At 40.7% G+C, this 14,829-nt stretch overlaps 1 protein-coding gene across 7 annotated transcripts; it reads left to right on the top strand.

The window, feature by feature from the left end:
* Positions 1–7: 7 nt before the first annotated feature.
* LOC146704922 (transcription intermediary factor 1-alpha-like) lies at positions 8–14,095 on the top strand. Of its 7 annotated transcripts, XM_085462397.1 has the most exons (19): positions 8–367; positions 605–723; positions 1,167–1,314; positions 1,507–1,639; positions 1,908–2,024; positions 2,135–2,249; positions 2,462–2,608; positions 2,787–2,901; positions 5,226–5,581; positions 6,187–6,324; positions 6,409–6,514; positions 6,630–6,684; positions 6,823–6,955; positions 9,534–9,880; positions 10,139–10,268; positions 11,836–11,910; positions 12,314–12,469; positions 12,566–12,876; positions 13,588–14,095. In XM_085462397.1, exons 1-18 carry the CDS (start codon positions 97–99, stop codon positions 12,836–12,838), a joined length of 2,934 nt encoding a protein of 977 aa, XP_085318523.1. In that variant the 5' UTR covers positions 8–96; the 3' UTR covers positions 12,839–12,876; positions 13,588–14,095. The 7 variants fall into 7 exon arrangements, with proteins under 7 accessions (XP_085318523.1, XP_085318524.1, XP_085318525.1 ...); XM_085462398.1 differs by lacking the exon at positions 13,588–14,095 and having other exon boundaries at positions 6,826–6,955; positions 12,566–13,040; XM_085462399.1 differs by lacking the exon at positions 13,588–14,095 and having other exon boundaries at positions 10,142–10,268; positions 12,566–13,040.
* Positions 14,096–14,829: the final 734 nt, after the last annotated feature.

Here is a 14,829-nt window from a genome sequence, read left to right as displayed (position 1 = left end):
GAGAGCAATGACATATAGCCTACGCTTCAGACTACCCTCCCTGTACGTGCCGTTGAATCAGAGTAAACTAGACTTGGAGAACAGAAACTGTTTCCGATGGATGCGATGGAAAAACAGGAGTCGGGACATACTGCTGTCCTGTCAGTCGAGAACGAAGCAGAGAGCACGCGAGAGGAGCGGTCCGGTGCACTCGACCAACATGACCTGGACACGTGCCCCGTTTGTCATCTAAGCTTCCATAGCAAGGAGCCCAAACTTCTGCCGTGCCTGCACACTTTCTGCGAGAGGTGCTTGCCTTTACCGTCGAGGAATCTGGACGTGACGGAACCGTCCGTCTCCCAGAGCGACGACGGCGCGACCAAACCACGTGAGTCACTTTGTTTACAAACACAGATCAAGGACCGATTAATGGCTGTCAACCTTTTCTACAACCAGAGCAGCTGCACGCACAACTGCATACATTTTACAAATGCTTGTAGCTACCTCTAACCATAATCACCTAAATGTCTAAATGTCATAAAAAATATAATCTGATGGTAAATAATACCAGAAATGTACAGTTTTACTGATTTACACCAACACCTATGCTCCTGCTTGATTCCAGTAAACGTGATCCGCTGTCCGGTGTGCAGGCAGGAATGTATGGCGGCAGATGTGGTGGATAATATGTTCGTGAAGGAGTCATTCGAGGCTCCCAGCAGCACGGTGGAGAGAGCAGTCCAGGTTGGTAACAAATGAATTAATATCAATTTGGGGACAGGCTGGGTTTTTGAGGGTAATTATCAAAATATAACTACGTAAGTTTTACTTGTATTTTTTATTTGTCATTGGCCATGCAGAAAAAAACATTGCTCTTGTAAGAACCAGAATAAGGCACTAGATGATTTCCATTTGCAGTGATTTAATGGGCAGGTGCACACTATATTAAAGGAGATATCTGTAAAAACAAAGCTACCTTGTCTTCTGTTGGTTTGTAGCTCTGAAATCTGGGCAGCAGAAGCAATGCTTGTCAGTAGAAACTTCACTGATATCAACTTAGCAGATAAGGGTCATCATTGCATTCCCTTGATTGAACAAGAAATGGTAAAACATGTGCCGAGCCATCATCTCCACGTCATGTTTCCAAATATTTATTAACTTTTGATGCTTGACTCCTCTTTCTATAGCTCTGTATGACCTGCAATGACAACACAGAAGCTGCTGGGTTTTGTGTTGAGTGTGTGGAGTACTTGTGTACCACCTGTGTGGAGGCCCACCAAAGAGTCAAATTCACCAAAGACCATATGATCAGACAGAAGTCAGAAGTATCACAAGGTACTCAAACCTACCTGCTCATTTAGCTGTTTTAAAAAAATTAAATGCCTGTGCTGACGTATCATGTGATTCTTGCTACCGCAATATTTTAATGGGCAAAATGATAAGTATACATCAGTATGCACTGCATGCTTTTTATACTGTAAGAATTAGTTTAAAAATAACTATGGTGAGCCTTTTGCTGTTTTCCAGACGTTTGTGTTGTGTCGAATCAGAGGCCGATGTTCTGTCATATCCACAAACAAGAGCCACTGAAACTCTTTTGTGAGACATGTGACCTGCTTACCTGTCGGGACTGCCAACTCACCAAGCATAAAGACCACAGGTACCGCATTGTTTCAGTAATATTGATTGACAGAAGTGGGAATCACCAGGCACCCCTCGAAATGATATCACAATACATTATTATTGCAATTTTTTTTCACCACTGTTCATGGATTGATTTGATTGATACTGTGATCTCTCCATGTGATGCATTTGAGGCGGAGAAAAAAATTCACTGAGAGATTAAGTTACACCCCCACCCCCCAGTTCATTATGCATATTATGCATATTAACCTGTCTGTATTAACTCACTAATGTTTTTGAATTAGTTATCAGTTCCTTGAAGATGCTTATAAAAACCACAAAGAGCACATGGAGCATATGACTCATCAGTTACAGGAGAAAAAGAAACTGATAGAAGAGGTATCAGACTCCATAAATAGTGGGTATGTATTTCATTTTTCCTTAAAGATGTCTAGTTAAAAAAAAGTCACTTCTTCCATATTAATAAATGTATATTTTGTTCTTAGTCACACTTTAAATGTATGTTTTTCAGACTTCTTCTGGTGGAACAGAACCGTACTTCTGTATGTGATGAAATAAAGAAATCTGTCAGCAGTTTAATCCTCGCGATAAACAAAAAGGGCAAAATTCTACTTGATCAACTTGAGGTATGACAAAGACGATTACATGCAGCAAAACAATACTGTGTAGTAAAACTATCATGGACTAGTTTTACTCTGTAGTCCTGTAGCTTGCTGTGGAGTTGTTTCCAGAAGAATGTTATTTGTATGGTGAGTTTCGTGTGGCCTCGAGGCTCAGAGTTCCGCCACTCAAGCTGCTTTAACACTGCACTCCTCTTTTTCGTTTTCTTTTTTTGCAGGCTGTTACAAAAGATCATGAGAGTCTCTTGCGTAAACAACAGGAAGACATTGGCTATCTCTCCCAACACCTGGATCATGTCATCGACTTCATCAAATGGGCCACAGCCAAGAATGGGGGCACGGCCCTCTTGTACTGTAAACGTTTGGTGAGGCCTCTTTAATCAATTAACCATAAAGCAGTATCTTGTCACAGTCTTGTTTTCCTGATCTCAGGTTGTCTTTAAGCCTAGTATGTCTCGGATGTGATGAAGCGCAAGCATATGGCTTTTGCAGCATGCATGTTCCTCCTCTGAAAATGACTGATAACATTCCTTCTGTTTGCAGATTCTGTTTCAGATCGAAAACCTCCTTCAGGCAAAATGCAGTGCTTCATTCGTACCGCAGAGCACCATACGCTTCCAGTGCCGAGCCTCTTACTGGGCCTCAAATGTTGATTTGGGTAAGAGATTAACAAATGATGTGATCCACAGCCCTGAGAATGAATGGATTATTTGTTTTCTGCTCCAGTAAACTTGTATACCTTGAAATTTTATTTCAATTTTACTTAATAATTTTAGAGGCATTCTTCCATAAGATTGTATCTGTGGTGGTGATCTAAGTGAGACTTGCACAGTATTAATAAACAGGCATGAGGAGAGTCAGATGGTCACGGGGAGTTAGCTGGAGGCCAGTAAAACTTGGATGACAAATCCTATTATTTATTAATGCATTTGCACTTCTCTCTCACACAATGTCAGTTTTACTCTGACTGTTTTGAACTACCTTCATTTTTACTGTTAATTGTTTGTTTTTTTATCACTGTTGTAAATATATAAATTCCTGGACTATCTCACACTATAAGCCTCCTTACTAGGCACCTGTGGCATTTTATTTAATTGTGTTGTTTACATGGTATGTACTGTACTGTTTTTACTCTTCATCATGCTGCTGTAACACACAAATTTCCCTTGTGGGATCAATAACGTATCTATCTATCTAAATGAAGGATTCATTGAGAGCAGAGCTCAGCATTAAATGAAAATCCTTGTCTAGCTGTTTATTAGGGGTGCAACGATATTCGTATTGATATTGAACCGTTCGATACAGTGCTTTCGGTTCGGTACGCATATGTATCGAACAATACAACATTTGTAATTTATTTTATCAACTTTCCTTCTGACGATGCTGTCTGTGTGGAGCGCTCAGTGAATCTGCGTTCGACTACTCCGCCTAGGCTGCACTGTCGAGCGCAGATCCACTGAGCGCTCCACACAGACAGCATAGTCAGAAGGAAGAGGAGCAGGGCAAGCTAGCGAGACAGAAGTTAAGCTCTCCTTGCAACATGGCAAATTGAACCTCTCCCACCCTCATTCAGATCTGGCGTTTGGAATTATTTTGGTTTTCATGTGACGTATGACCCTGAAGGTAAGCGCGTCATGGACTAAAGTAAAACAGTATGCTGGATGTGCCACGCAATGCTCAATTACATGGGTGGGAGCTAGTGTGTTAGCGCAGTTAGCTCGTTAACGTGTTGGCCATCTAGCCCCACGCAGGATAGCTCGTTAACGGAGATTTGCCGTGTTGTGGCGTTAACGTCATTTCAACGAGATTAACGCTGACAGCACTAGTGGGAACACAACAAATATGACTGCACATTTACGCCGACATCATCCTAGTGCAAAGACAAGTGGAAGCAGACAAAAACAACAAGCATGCATGCTACAAACTTTACCCGAGTCATTTAGACAGCCGTTAGCACATGATTCTCCTTTTGGGGACCTGATATGTTTAATATTGTGGCGAGCTCAGACAATGAGGAGACGGAGGTATCGTTTGGTCTTGCTTCCCGTGAGCTAGCCAGGGAGCACAGCCGTTTATTGACATCTGCAGAAGAACACTGCCGCTAGCTAACTGCTCAGCGCGGCAACCGCACAGCAACAACAACACCAACACACAGGGCGCCCTCTGACCCCGGAAGGACACACCGTCGCAGCGAGAGGGCGTCACCCGTCACTATGGCAACATAAACAAAACATAACTGTACAAACAGAACCCCGAACAGCCCTGACCCGCTATAATATGCTGCTGAGAATATAGCCCAGAAGAAGCGTATAGTATAGCTTTTATTTTGGAAAGAGCAATTTCTCTGTAATAAACTCTCTTTTCCAAAGATGAGTGATTCCTCAATCAGATTATTTATTTTTTTAAATTACTTTTGTTTCAGCAACATTAAATTTAAAAACTGTACTTTTGAGTTAAAATATATATTTATAATTTTAATAAATGACAAATTAAAAAGGCATGAACATTTTTTTGTATCGAAAAAAATATCGAACCGTGACACCAAAGTATCGAACCGAACCGAACCGTGAATTTTGTGTATCGTTGCACCCCTACTGTTTATATTCATCTGAGGCTGACAATCATAATGAAATGCAACATTTGTCTAATTTAGTCAACAGAAGTGTCTGAGGAAAGCAGAATTTCCATAACTGTAAACTGGATACATAGCATTTTGAAATATAAAAACAAGAAAACTAATACCATCACATGTGGATTTTTCACAGTTTATACAGTAACTGATTAAATGGAACAAATTAATTGAAATTGTTATCTTTTGTTGCTTATATCCAATTGTAACCCAAGTTAGCATAATTTTACTTACTAACTGCCTCGAGTTTTACATATATCTCCCTACAGTTCTCTGGAATTTTCTTTCTGTACTGTATATATTTCATCACTCCCTGTTATGCTCATCCTGTCTCTGTGTGTATGTCCTCTCAGGCACTTTAATGGTGGAGAGTGTACCAGGCCACCAGCTGGGTGGTTTTCATCATGAGCACACCCACAGTGGGCAGAGTTCCTCAGGCTCACCCCACAGCATTGCCCTGGGAGCTCCCCATAGCACTCTGGCTCAGCTCCAGATGCAGGTGGACAAGCTAAACCCCCAAGCTCATTGGCAGCCCCAACCACCTCCTCCCCCCTGCACATGGCACCAAAGCATCCAACTACAGCAAACTGTCCCAGGGCCCCTACAGAGAGGCTCTCCCTCCCACAGTTTGCCTCCCCAACCAGACCACAGGTTTACGAGGCCTCTGCCCAACCATGTTAGCTCAACTAGGAGCATACTTTCTCCCCAGGTTACTGTGCGTTTCTTTGTGTGAGTGTGGATGTGTGCTTGCCTAAGTTTGACTGACAAGCCTTCTTAACAAGCACAGACAGCAGATGGCATTGTCCTAAATAGAGCTGACAGCTTTCACATCCTGAGCAATTTATGTCTTTCCTTGTCAGGAAGGATTTTAGTTTTGGATGAACTTATAGCTCAAAAATAAAGTAAATCAAATAAATCTGCATGACAAACAGCAAGCCAGCATGTAACAGAGGACAAAGGGGAAACTTCTTGAGTAAGGCTTGATAATATCTTCTTATTCAAGTTGTTTAGTCTGCTTCACTGGATGTTTGGGTTTCAATTCTGCAGCAGGACAATACTGGCATGTAAAGTGCAGACATTTGTTTTCTACTGATGTGAACAAGTTGTTAAAGCTGCACAGGAAACTAGTAGTAAAGGAGCAGCAGTCTTCTGCAGACAAATCTGGAAAGCTGATTGAGACTTTTCAAAGCATACTGTGGTCACATTGCATTGGGTTTTTAGATTGCGGCATAATGGTGGGGCCTTTTTTATCACTTGCAGTAAAATGATTGTGGCATGCTCTCCCTTTTTCTGTATTGTCTCCATTCATCATAGTATCAGCAGAGAAGGACAGGAAGTGGCTCCACCTACCAAACCAAGCCCATGGATGGATTTTTCTCCACACCTTTCTATGCACAAATAACTCCGCCACCCCTCAGTGGTAGTGTCAGTTTACCTCATTCACAACAGAGGGTAAGCAACTTCCTGTATTGACTGAAGGCATTGTCATGGTATAATATCTGCTTTTAAGTAATTGATTTGCAATGGTGTGTTTAGACTGAGCCCACATATATGACCAGGAGAAATGATTCAACTGGTCCAATGTATACAGTGAAACCAAACTATCCTCAGGGAGCAGAAACTTCCTTGTCAAGCAGAAATGGTATGTTTGCAATTATTTTTGCATATTGTTTTTTTTGCAGTTTTTTTTAGCATAGAGAATATGTGTAATGTTGTATTTTTTATAATGGACAAATGCATTGTAAACTTTTCTGAAGCACCAAGACATCAAAGTTCAGTGGTTTACACTCCAGTATCCCAGAAAAAAACAAGGTAGGGGGGAGCAGTATGCGCACTTTTGCAAGTATACAAGCACAGATTATCTCTTTGTTCTGTTATGGCACTATTAACTCTGTGCTATGGGTCTCTTAAGTGAATTTATCTTTGATTGATTTTTGCTTTGTTCCCAAGCAGCATTTTTTGGAAAGCCCCAGAAATACACCAGGCTAGTGGAGCAGTGGGATCTGCTGCAAAGAAGAGACAACAATCATCTCCAAGGCCTATAATTGTCATCAAAGATGAGCCAGATGATGAAAGTAGTTATGTAAGAAGGGAATGATTTATTTCAAATACTGTATAGATTTTGTATTGTTGCTAGTTGCTTTTATCTGTAACTTCACAAGTCACAAGTCAGTGTATTCCTACTGCTGTTCCCAAGCCCGGATAAGCAGTGAGGGTTGTATAAAGAAGGGTAAATCTTGGCCAGTTCAACCATGCATATCTTAAAGAATGAGATTTCCATATTAGATCGGCATTAACAACAACTGCCTTTGGTCTTGTTGGCCAATAGGGTCCCTTTGAAAACTGTGCTACTGTAAGCTGAAGACAATGAAAGAAAGTTCAAGTTCAAAGTTTATTTGCCACATGCAGTGGCAGGTTGCCCTGCAGTGGAATGAACCCGCCCCCCGACCTTACACATACAACACGGACATCACATGGGGATACAAGTCAGAGAATGGTTGCATTACAGAAAAAACACTGAAATGTACACTACAATGGGAAAGGTACAAGAGGAAAAAAAGAGACCTCTACTCATGCTGGGCTACAGGAGGACAGCATGAGAACAGGAAACAAAAAAAACTCCTCTGCACAGAAAAGCACATACAGTAAATGTCCACAGTACAACATTATAGAGCACGTGACCAGCAAGAGGGTTGGGTAGGGGATAAGGAGTAATCCTAGGCAACACAGCAGTCATCCTGCCACCGCACCGACTCTCCAGCGCGGGCCCAGACCCGCCTCGTGTTCCCAGGAGGCAACAAGCATCGAAGGCATTGGAAGGGGAAGGGAAATGTGTGCATGGGATGGGAAGTCATCACACAGTCGTTATCAGGGAGTTTTTGTTCGGCTCCAGCCCCAGCTGGCGCCATGGTGTCCGCATGTTGATGTTGTCAATTTTCTTTTTATGCGAGCAGCTCAGACACTGGTCTCTCAATCTCCCATCCATAATTCTCTTTTAGGTTTTAGAGAACGACAGTGAGAGACTGTTCGAGGGAAAGTAATACACACGAGACAAGACAAGGACAAGAGGCTAAGCAGGGAAGATAAGGGGAAGGAGGAGAGGAAAAAAGTGCGACCGCCTTCGCCGAGAGCCAAGAGAGAGAGAAGAACGGGGAAAGGCGTGTTAGGAGGCAGTGAGAAAGAAGGAAAGACAGGAGTTTGAGAGGTGAGAGTAGGGACTTTAAATGTAGGTACTATGACTGATAAAGGGAGCAGATTGGATGCCATGATGGAGAGAAGTAGGGTAGATTTATTTTTTGGGGCAGGAAACCTGGTAGAAGGCAAGCAAGGCCAAGACCACTGGAGGTGGATTCTACCATGGTATCGAAGAGAAATTGAGTAATCTTGAAGGAAAAGATTAGTATTGTTGAGGTGAAGGTGGTATTACACAGAATTATGAGTATGAAGCTGGAAAAGGGGTCACCTTGAATGTTGTCAGTGCATATGTCTCACAGGTTGGATGTCAGAACAGAAAGGGGAATTCTGGAATGAGGTGGATGAAGTGTTTAGACTGTGTCCCCAGGAGGGAGAGAGTAGTGATTGAAGCAGACTTCAGTGCACTTGTACTGTACTGGTGCTTACTGATCGTCACCTCTCTTTCCCATAACTTCATGGTATGTCTCATCACCTTTATCCCTCTATAGTTACTACAGATCTACACATCATGCTTATTCTTGAACAGCAATATCAGTACACTTCTCCATTCCTCAGGCATCCTGCCACTTTCCAAGATTGTGTTAAACAATCTGGCTAAAAGTGATTAAAAAGATGATTGTGATTGTTTAGCATCTTAAGGTGGATGTTGTTATGATTTGGAGCTGCATAAATGAATTAAATATTATGAATGACTGGCAAATGAAAACCAACGTTTCCCTTTAAACGTCCATATTTGATCAGTACATCAACAAATCAGGTGTCCACCTATAAAATGGGCTTAGTCAGTGTTTCTCAAAGAGGAACACAGGATTATATATATACACAGGGGACTAGTTAACTCAGCAAGCAGCAGGAAGTAGAAGAACACAGGTAAAAGTAATGAGCAATATGTGAAAACAATTTGGGCAAGGATGGCAATCACAGAGGGAGGAAGAACAGAAAGTAGGAGGAAGCACAACAGATAGCTCACCTTCAAATTAAAACAGGAAATAACCAGAAGACAAAGAGTCTTCTTGTCTCATAGACAAGAAGACTCAAACTAGACACAAACTAGACATGATATCAAAGACTGGAAAAGGCAGTGATGCATAAATCGTATTTAATAATACATACATAAATAATTGTATAGTATTGTATTGTCTTGTACATAAGACTTTTATTTTATTATTTTTTCCCCTTTTCTCCCTTTAGATTTTTTGTGTACACTGAGGGCCATGGGAGCATTGCAGTTTCAAATTCCTGTGTATAACTGTACATATGGTCTTTGACTTTGACAAATACAAGACGGTGGAAGGAATAGACAGGGAAATGCTATGTAAACTAAAGCTACTACTATCAATAATAATAATAACAACAATAATAATAATAATAATGCAGTAATAACCAATCATGAAAACTTTCAGCACCATGATAAATCTGTAAAATGTTGGTTATGTTATTTTCAGTTCTTGTTTTCTTGTTTTTAGGTACATCCCAAACAAAGAGCCAGCCTCCCCGACAGCACAGATGACCAATCCCAAATAAATTCCCAAGGTGAAGATGTCCAGACTTGTATACATAGCACAGACAACAAACCCTGTTGCTCTTCACACGCTCCAAGTGAGCCACTGGGCCAGAGTAAGACTGGACCTCCAACTCATATCAGTTCAGTGGGGGAACAGCAGCAGGTAGAGCAAAATAAAACCCAACTGGAAGACTCTAATGAGGCCTCGTGTGCTGTGTGTCAGACTACAGGACAGCTGTTGTGCTGCCAAAAATGTCATAAAGCTTTTCATCTGACGTGCCACATTCCAGCTCTCCTCAAATCTCCAAGGTCAGCTCCATCAAACTTTATTTATTACTGGTCTTGGATGAAAATGTCACAGCTCATATGTTTTCATTTTAATAGCAATTCAATCGCTTGTTTTCTTTGTGGAATTAAAAGCACGTCAGAACAAATCCACTTTTGGCAAGTTGATTTTTACATCTTGGAGGTGTGAGATTTACATCTGACTGCAGCATTATGCACTTGTTGATGTGAGTTACTGCTTACTGGCTGTTGTTTTCAGTCTGTAAATGGTCTCTTTTTCAGCAGGGAATGGTTTTGCACTTTCTGTTGTGACCTGTTAATGCCTGAGATGGAGTATGTCTGCAAACCTGAAGCCAAAACGATAAAGAAGGAGACGGATTTTGAAGGAGCATTTTCCCCTGTGGACAAACGAGTCAGTGCTTTTTAAAAAAAAAAATGATTTACTACCATTTATGTAATTATAATAATGATAATACTACAATAGCCAAATGACTTGAATGCCAAGTAATTCAAATTAAGTTCAGAATTCAGCATAATCTGATAAGTCATGTATTTTCCAAATTTACAGCCGTTTTGTAAAACACCAGTAAGCAGCATCTTTTTTAAAAAACAAATCCACTCATTCATTAACAGAGAATCACCAGTTATCATTATGACTACATTATATAAGATATAAACCGTAAATACAGCTGCGTTCTCTGCAATAAGATAGATCATCCCATCTTACCTCAGTTTGATCCACCAGTTATGTTGTCTTAATATAGGCCGAATGTCTGAATGTTCAAATTTGGTCTTTTCATTCTCACATTCAGCACATTTCAGATAACTTTACATTTATAGAAATACTCGTCTCGGTTTATGTGGGGATGTTACTTGATTATAGTGTGTAGGAGGCAGAAAACTTGTTAGTTTATACGACATTACTTTAATTTGTAACCAGCGCTTATGTTCCTAAATGTACGATTTTAAATCATGGGTACAAACACCAATAAAAAATAGTAATTGTAAGTAGTAAAATAGTGCAGCTCATCTGCTTTTCCCTGAACAGGAGTGTCAGTCAATTGGGAAATGAACCATCAAGTTTTTTCATGTCTTTCTTCTCTTGCCCAGCCAGTTGTAGCGGATGGTCACCCCTCCCTGAGCCTGGTTCAGCTGGGGTTTCTTCCTGTTAAAAGGGAGTTTTTCCTTCCCACTGTCACCAAAGTGCTTGCTCACAGTGGGTCATATGATTGTTGGGATTTTCTATTATTGTAGGGTCTACCTTACAATATAAAGCATCTTGAAGCGTGTTATGATTTGTGCTGTATAAATAAAATTGAAATTGAAATAGCTTGGGTTAGAAGGGAGTTCCTTGTCTAATTTTGTGTTTGTTATCTTAACAAGAAAAGTTCTGTTTTTAAAAAAAAAAAACATGCATAAAGCAAATGTTTGATGGAAAAAGTAAATGTGTAGTCATCCTGTACGTGATAGCTGTTAGGTTAGCTAATATTCTCATCTGCTTCTGCAGTGCACTGCCTTCTCCTACGTGCAACCAAGACTTGTGCTGTCACACTAGGGTCTTGTCTGCTGGCTCAGTCTTCAGCTACGCAGTTCATTTTCCCAGGAGATTTCACCTGCACTTCCAAGTACAACACTGCCAGAACAGGCGTTGGAGGCAGGGAGTAGAAATAAAGACGTCATTCACCCTGTTACAAATCAGTTTACCATCAAAAGGATTTCAAGGCTGTTATTTTTATGGTAAAACATTTACATTGTTAAACTTAGTATCTGAAGGGCTAGATGCCTGACATTGCATCATGCATTTAATAACTGATAACAACTGGTAAGAGTGCAAGGGCTGACACAAAGCAGAACGGTGTTGAGAGATCCTGAGAGACGACTCTTACCAGTTTAATATTCTGCTTGACACACCACAGATGGGAGAAATGTGTTTGGTTGTTCTGACATGTATTAATTCAGGCTTATTTTTTGTGTTGCAGAAGTGTGAGAGGCTGTTGCTGTACTTGTTTTGCAGTGAGCTCAACTCAGTCTTTCAAAAGTCTGCATCTCTCTTGGTGAGTCTGAACGTAAGACTGACTATAGTGGAAAAATTAACAGGATTACTGTCAGATGGAGTTACTGTAACTGTAATTTTAATTGTATGTAATGCACCATATTTATCAGTGATGACAGAAATTAGAAATCAGAGGCAGAGCAGCTTTACTGTAAATAAACCGTAAGTTCATTGCAGGCCCAGAACTTGCAGTGTTTGATAATTGGACTTGAGGGGTCAGTGTGATTCTGGTGGTTTGGCTTGAAATAGCTGTTTATTTGAACTTTTACATGGCAAAACAGGGTAAAACTCCATAGTCCCATGTGCATGCTGTTTACATGTCGATGGACACCACAGATTTGAAAAAACTAAAATGACAATAATGTGTTATTGTTCTGTTATCATTTCCTTTCTAAATACTACAGGTACATGCTGATGACAGTCTGACTATAAAGGGACCAGTGAGTTTTTCCACAGTGAAAAACCGTCTAGAGGCTGAGCAGAGTATGTGCTATCAAAACCCCGCAGAGTTTGTATTAGACATCAGGCTCATCTTTGGAAACTGTGTGGCCTGCTGTGAGGTACCATAGACAAATATTCTGCAACAATAACTATTATTCAGTTCTTGACACCTGTTATTAAAACTGTTTCATCCTTTTCGTTTTATCTTCCTTCAGTGCCAGAGTAACACTGAACTTGCCGTGACATGTAGGAGATTTAAAGAACTCTTTGAAGATTATCTGAAGCTCATCTACCCTGATCAGACCTTTCCAGAAATCAAACCAGAGATGTTTCAGACTGCTTCACCCGATTGTCAAGATTCTCAACTCCAGTCTCTTGACAATATATTCCCACTTGCAAAACGCCAACGCACATATTCAGATTCCCAGGATGCACCAAGCTGTCACAGTGGAGAAGAGGGTATTGGATTAAAGCTCCAATTTTCCTAAACAATTGGATATGTGCCAGATGGCACAAAGAATGTGTGGTGTGTACTGTTTTATTAAAAAATATTGCCTTCAAGTTACCAAATACATTTTAGTTTTAATGATTAAATGGTATTGCATGACAAGAATTATCAATTCAGACATCAAATGGTACTTTTTTGTGTTCAAATCAGAATTAAAGCTAGTAGGTTTTGCAGTATTTCTACTTCTGACTGAAACCTGACATTTTAGTTGTTCTTTTGTTACTACTCCTGTAATCAAATGACAGTAATCACAAACTCTCAGGTTTCTATTGTTAAAATGTGTTTCAAGGCCCCTCACACCAAGAACATCGTGAAGGAAAATGCAGTTTTATTTACCATCTTTTAATGTATATTCTGGCTTCTTTATATTATATATTCTGGTGACGCTGCCCATGTAACAATATGTGTGATTATATCCGTCAGGGGCATAATGTTGACGTAAAAAGCTTTCTTATAAACATAAGGCATGGAGAATGGTTTTCTCATCACCAGAGGTCAAAACATTTACGCATACACCTTCCTGCATTCAGGTCAACTTGCATAACTGAACAAGTATAGTAACTGTTATTCCTTATATACTGAGTAGCAGCTCCAGCTAAGGTTTAATGTTCTACGCCTTTTTTGCTCGGTAGCTCCATGTTAATAGAGTTTAATGTTGTTCTACAAACTCCTTTGTGTCCCACGGGGCAGATTTCAGTCTGCCTTTGATGTGTTTGTGACCCTCTGCAGATTGACATAGACGTGGCAAGACCAGCTTTAAGGAGCTTCAAAGGAGCTGCGCTACACCCCCAACAACAAGATTAACACTGTTTGAATGCGACCTTGGCCACTCCAATTTCCTTCACCTATTAGCTTGCAAGTCAGCTCATGCTGCGTTTACTTGTTAAAACCCAAATGTAGATTTGAGGTGGAGTGAAGGAATGAGGCTTAGTTGTTTTTGGTGGACTGAAAGGCATGGGAAGTTGCCCTCTGACTGTTCTCCAGCCAGCTGGACTGGAAGCATGGCAGGGTCCTGGCTTTCATGTTGGACATTCTTCATTCCTTTTATGGCATATTATCTCTTATTAGATAAGATTAGGATTGGTCAGCACTAAAGACTTGCCCTTTGTTGTGATAATTCTAAGAAGGGGTTGCTACGTCTTCAGCTGATAGAGGACTCCAGGAACTACATATGCTTTACTATAGTAGTACTACAGTCTTAACCCAAAGGTACAGCACACAGAGCACCCCCCCCCCCCCCCCCTTTCCTTTTTTTTGTTTTGCATATTTGTTACATGTTTCAGATCATCAAACACATTTTAACAATAGATGAAAATAACCAGAGTAAAAACCAAATCCTTATCAGGGTTGTGGGAGGGGGGGGGGGAGGGGGGGTTGCTGCTGGGGGGCGCTGGAGCCTTTCCTAATTGCCATAGGGCAAGAGGTGGGGGTACACCCTGAACAGGTCAACAGTCTGACAGAGACAGAAAACCATTCATACTCACATTCACACCTATGGGCAATTTGGAATCACCAATTAACCCAAACTCACTAACTGCATGTCTTTGGCGAGGAGGAGGAAGGCGGAGTACCCAGAGACAACCCATGCAAACATGGGGAGAACATGCAAACTCCACACTGAAAGGCCAGATGGTGGAGTTAAACTCATGTCCTTGAGTGAAGCAACAGTGGTAACTATGAGAAAGAAAAAAAAATGCAATTTTGAAATAATAAGTAACTTTATTAAGATAAAAAAAAAATCTATCCAAACATACCTGACTGTGTGAAAAAGTAATTGCCTTTGTTATTGTGATAACCCCCCTAGATCCTTGGCTCATAGAGGTCTCCAAGAACTACATATGCACTGCTAGTAGAGGCTTAACCCACAGGTTGAGAACACAACAAAGTCCTGCGTCGTGGACGTTTCTGTGAGAAAGTAACACAAAGAAATCAGGAAGGGGCCAAATACTTTTTGATAACACCGTTTAGGAT

Source organism: Copadichromis virginalis, linkage group LG7 (genome assembly GCF_057382275.1).
Source record: "Copadichromis virginalis isolate Kocher_CV1m ecotype Utaka linkage group LG7, C_Virginalis_male_GT1.1, whole genome shotgun sequence".
NCBI lineage: Eukaryota > Metazoa > Chordata > Actinopteri > Cichliformes > Cichlidae > Copadichromis > Copadichromis virginalis.
The sequence above is the reverse complement of the archived record's forward strand: the minus strand, read 5'-3'. Positions and strand labels throughout refer to the sequence as shown.

Excerpts from the sequence above, each read along its gene's own strand:
- LOC146704922 (XM_085462397.1), top strand. The coding sequence starts at position 97 with ATGGATGCGATGGAAAAACAGGAGTCGGGACATACTGCTGTCCTGTCA. Across the intron at positions 1,640-1,907 it reads ACCAAGCATAAAGACCACAG|TTATCAGTTCCTTGAAGATG; the intron begins GTACCGCATTGT and ends TTTTTGAATTAG. Across the intron at positions 6,685-6,822 it reads GTATCCCAGAAAAAAACAAG|CAGCATTTTTTGGAAAGCCC; the intron begins GTAGGGGGGAGC and ends TTTGTTCCCAAG.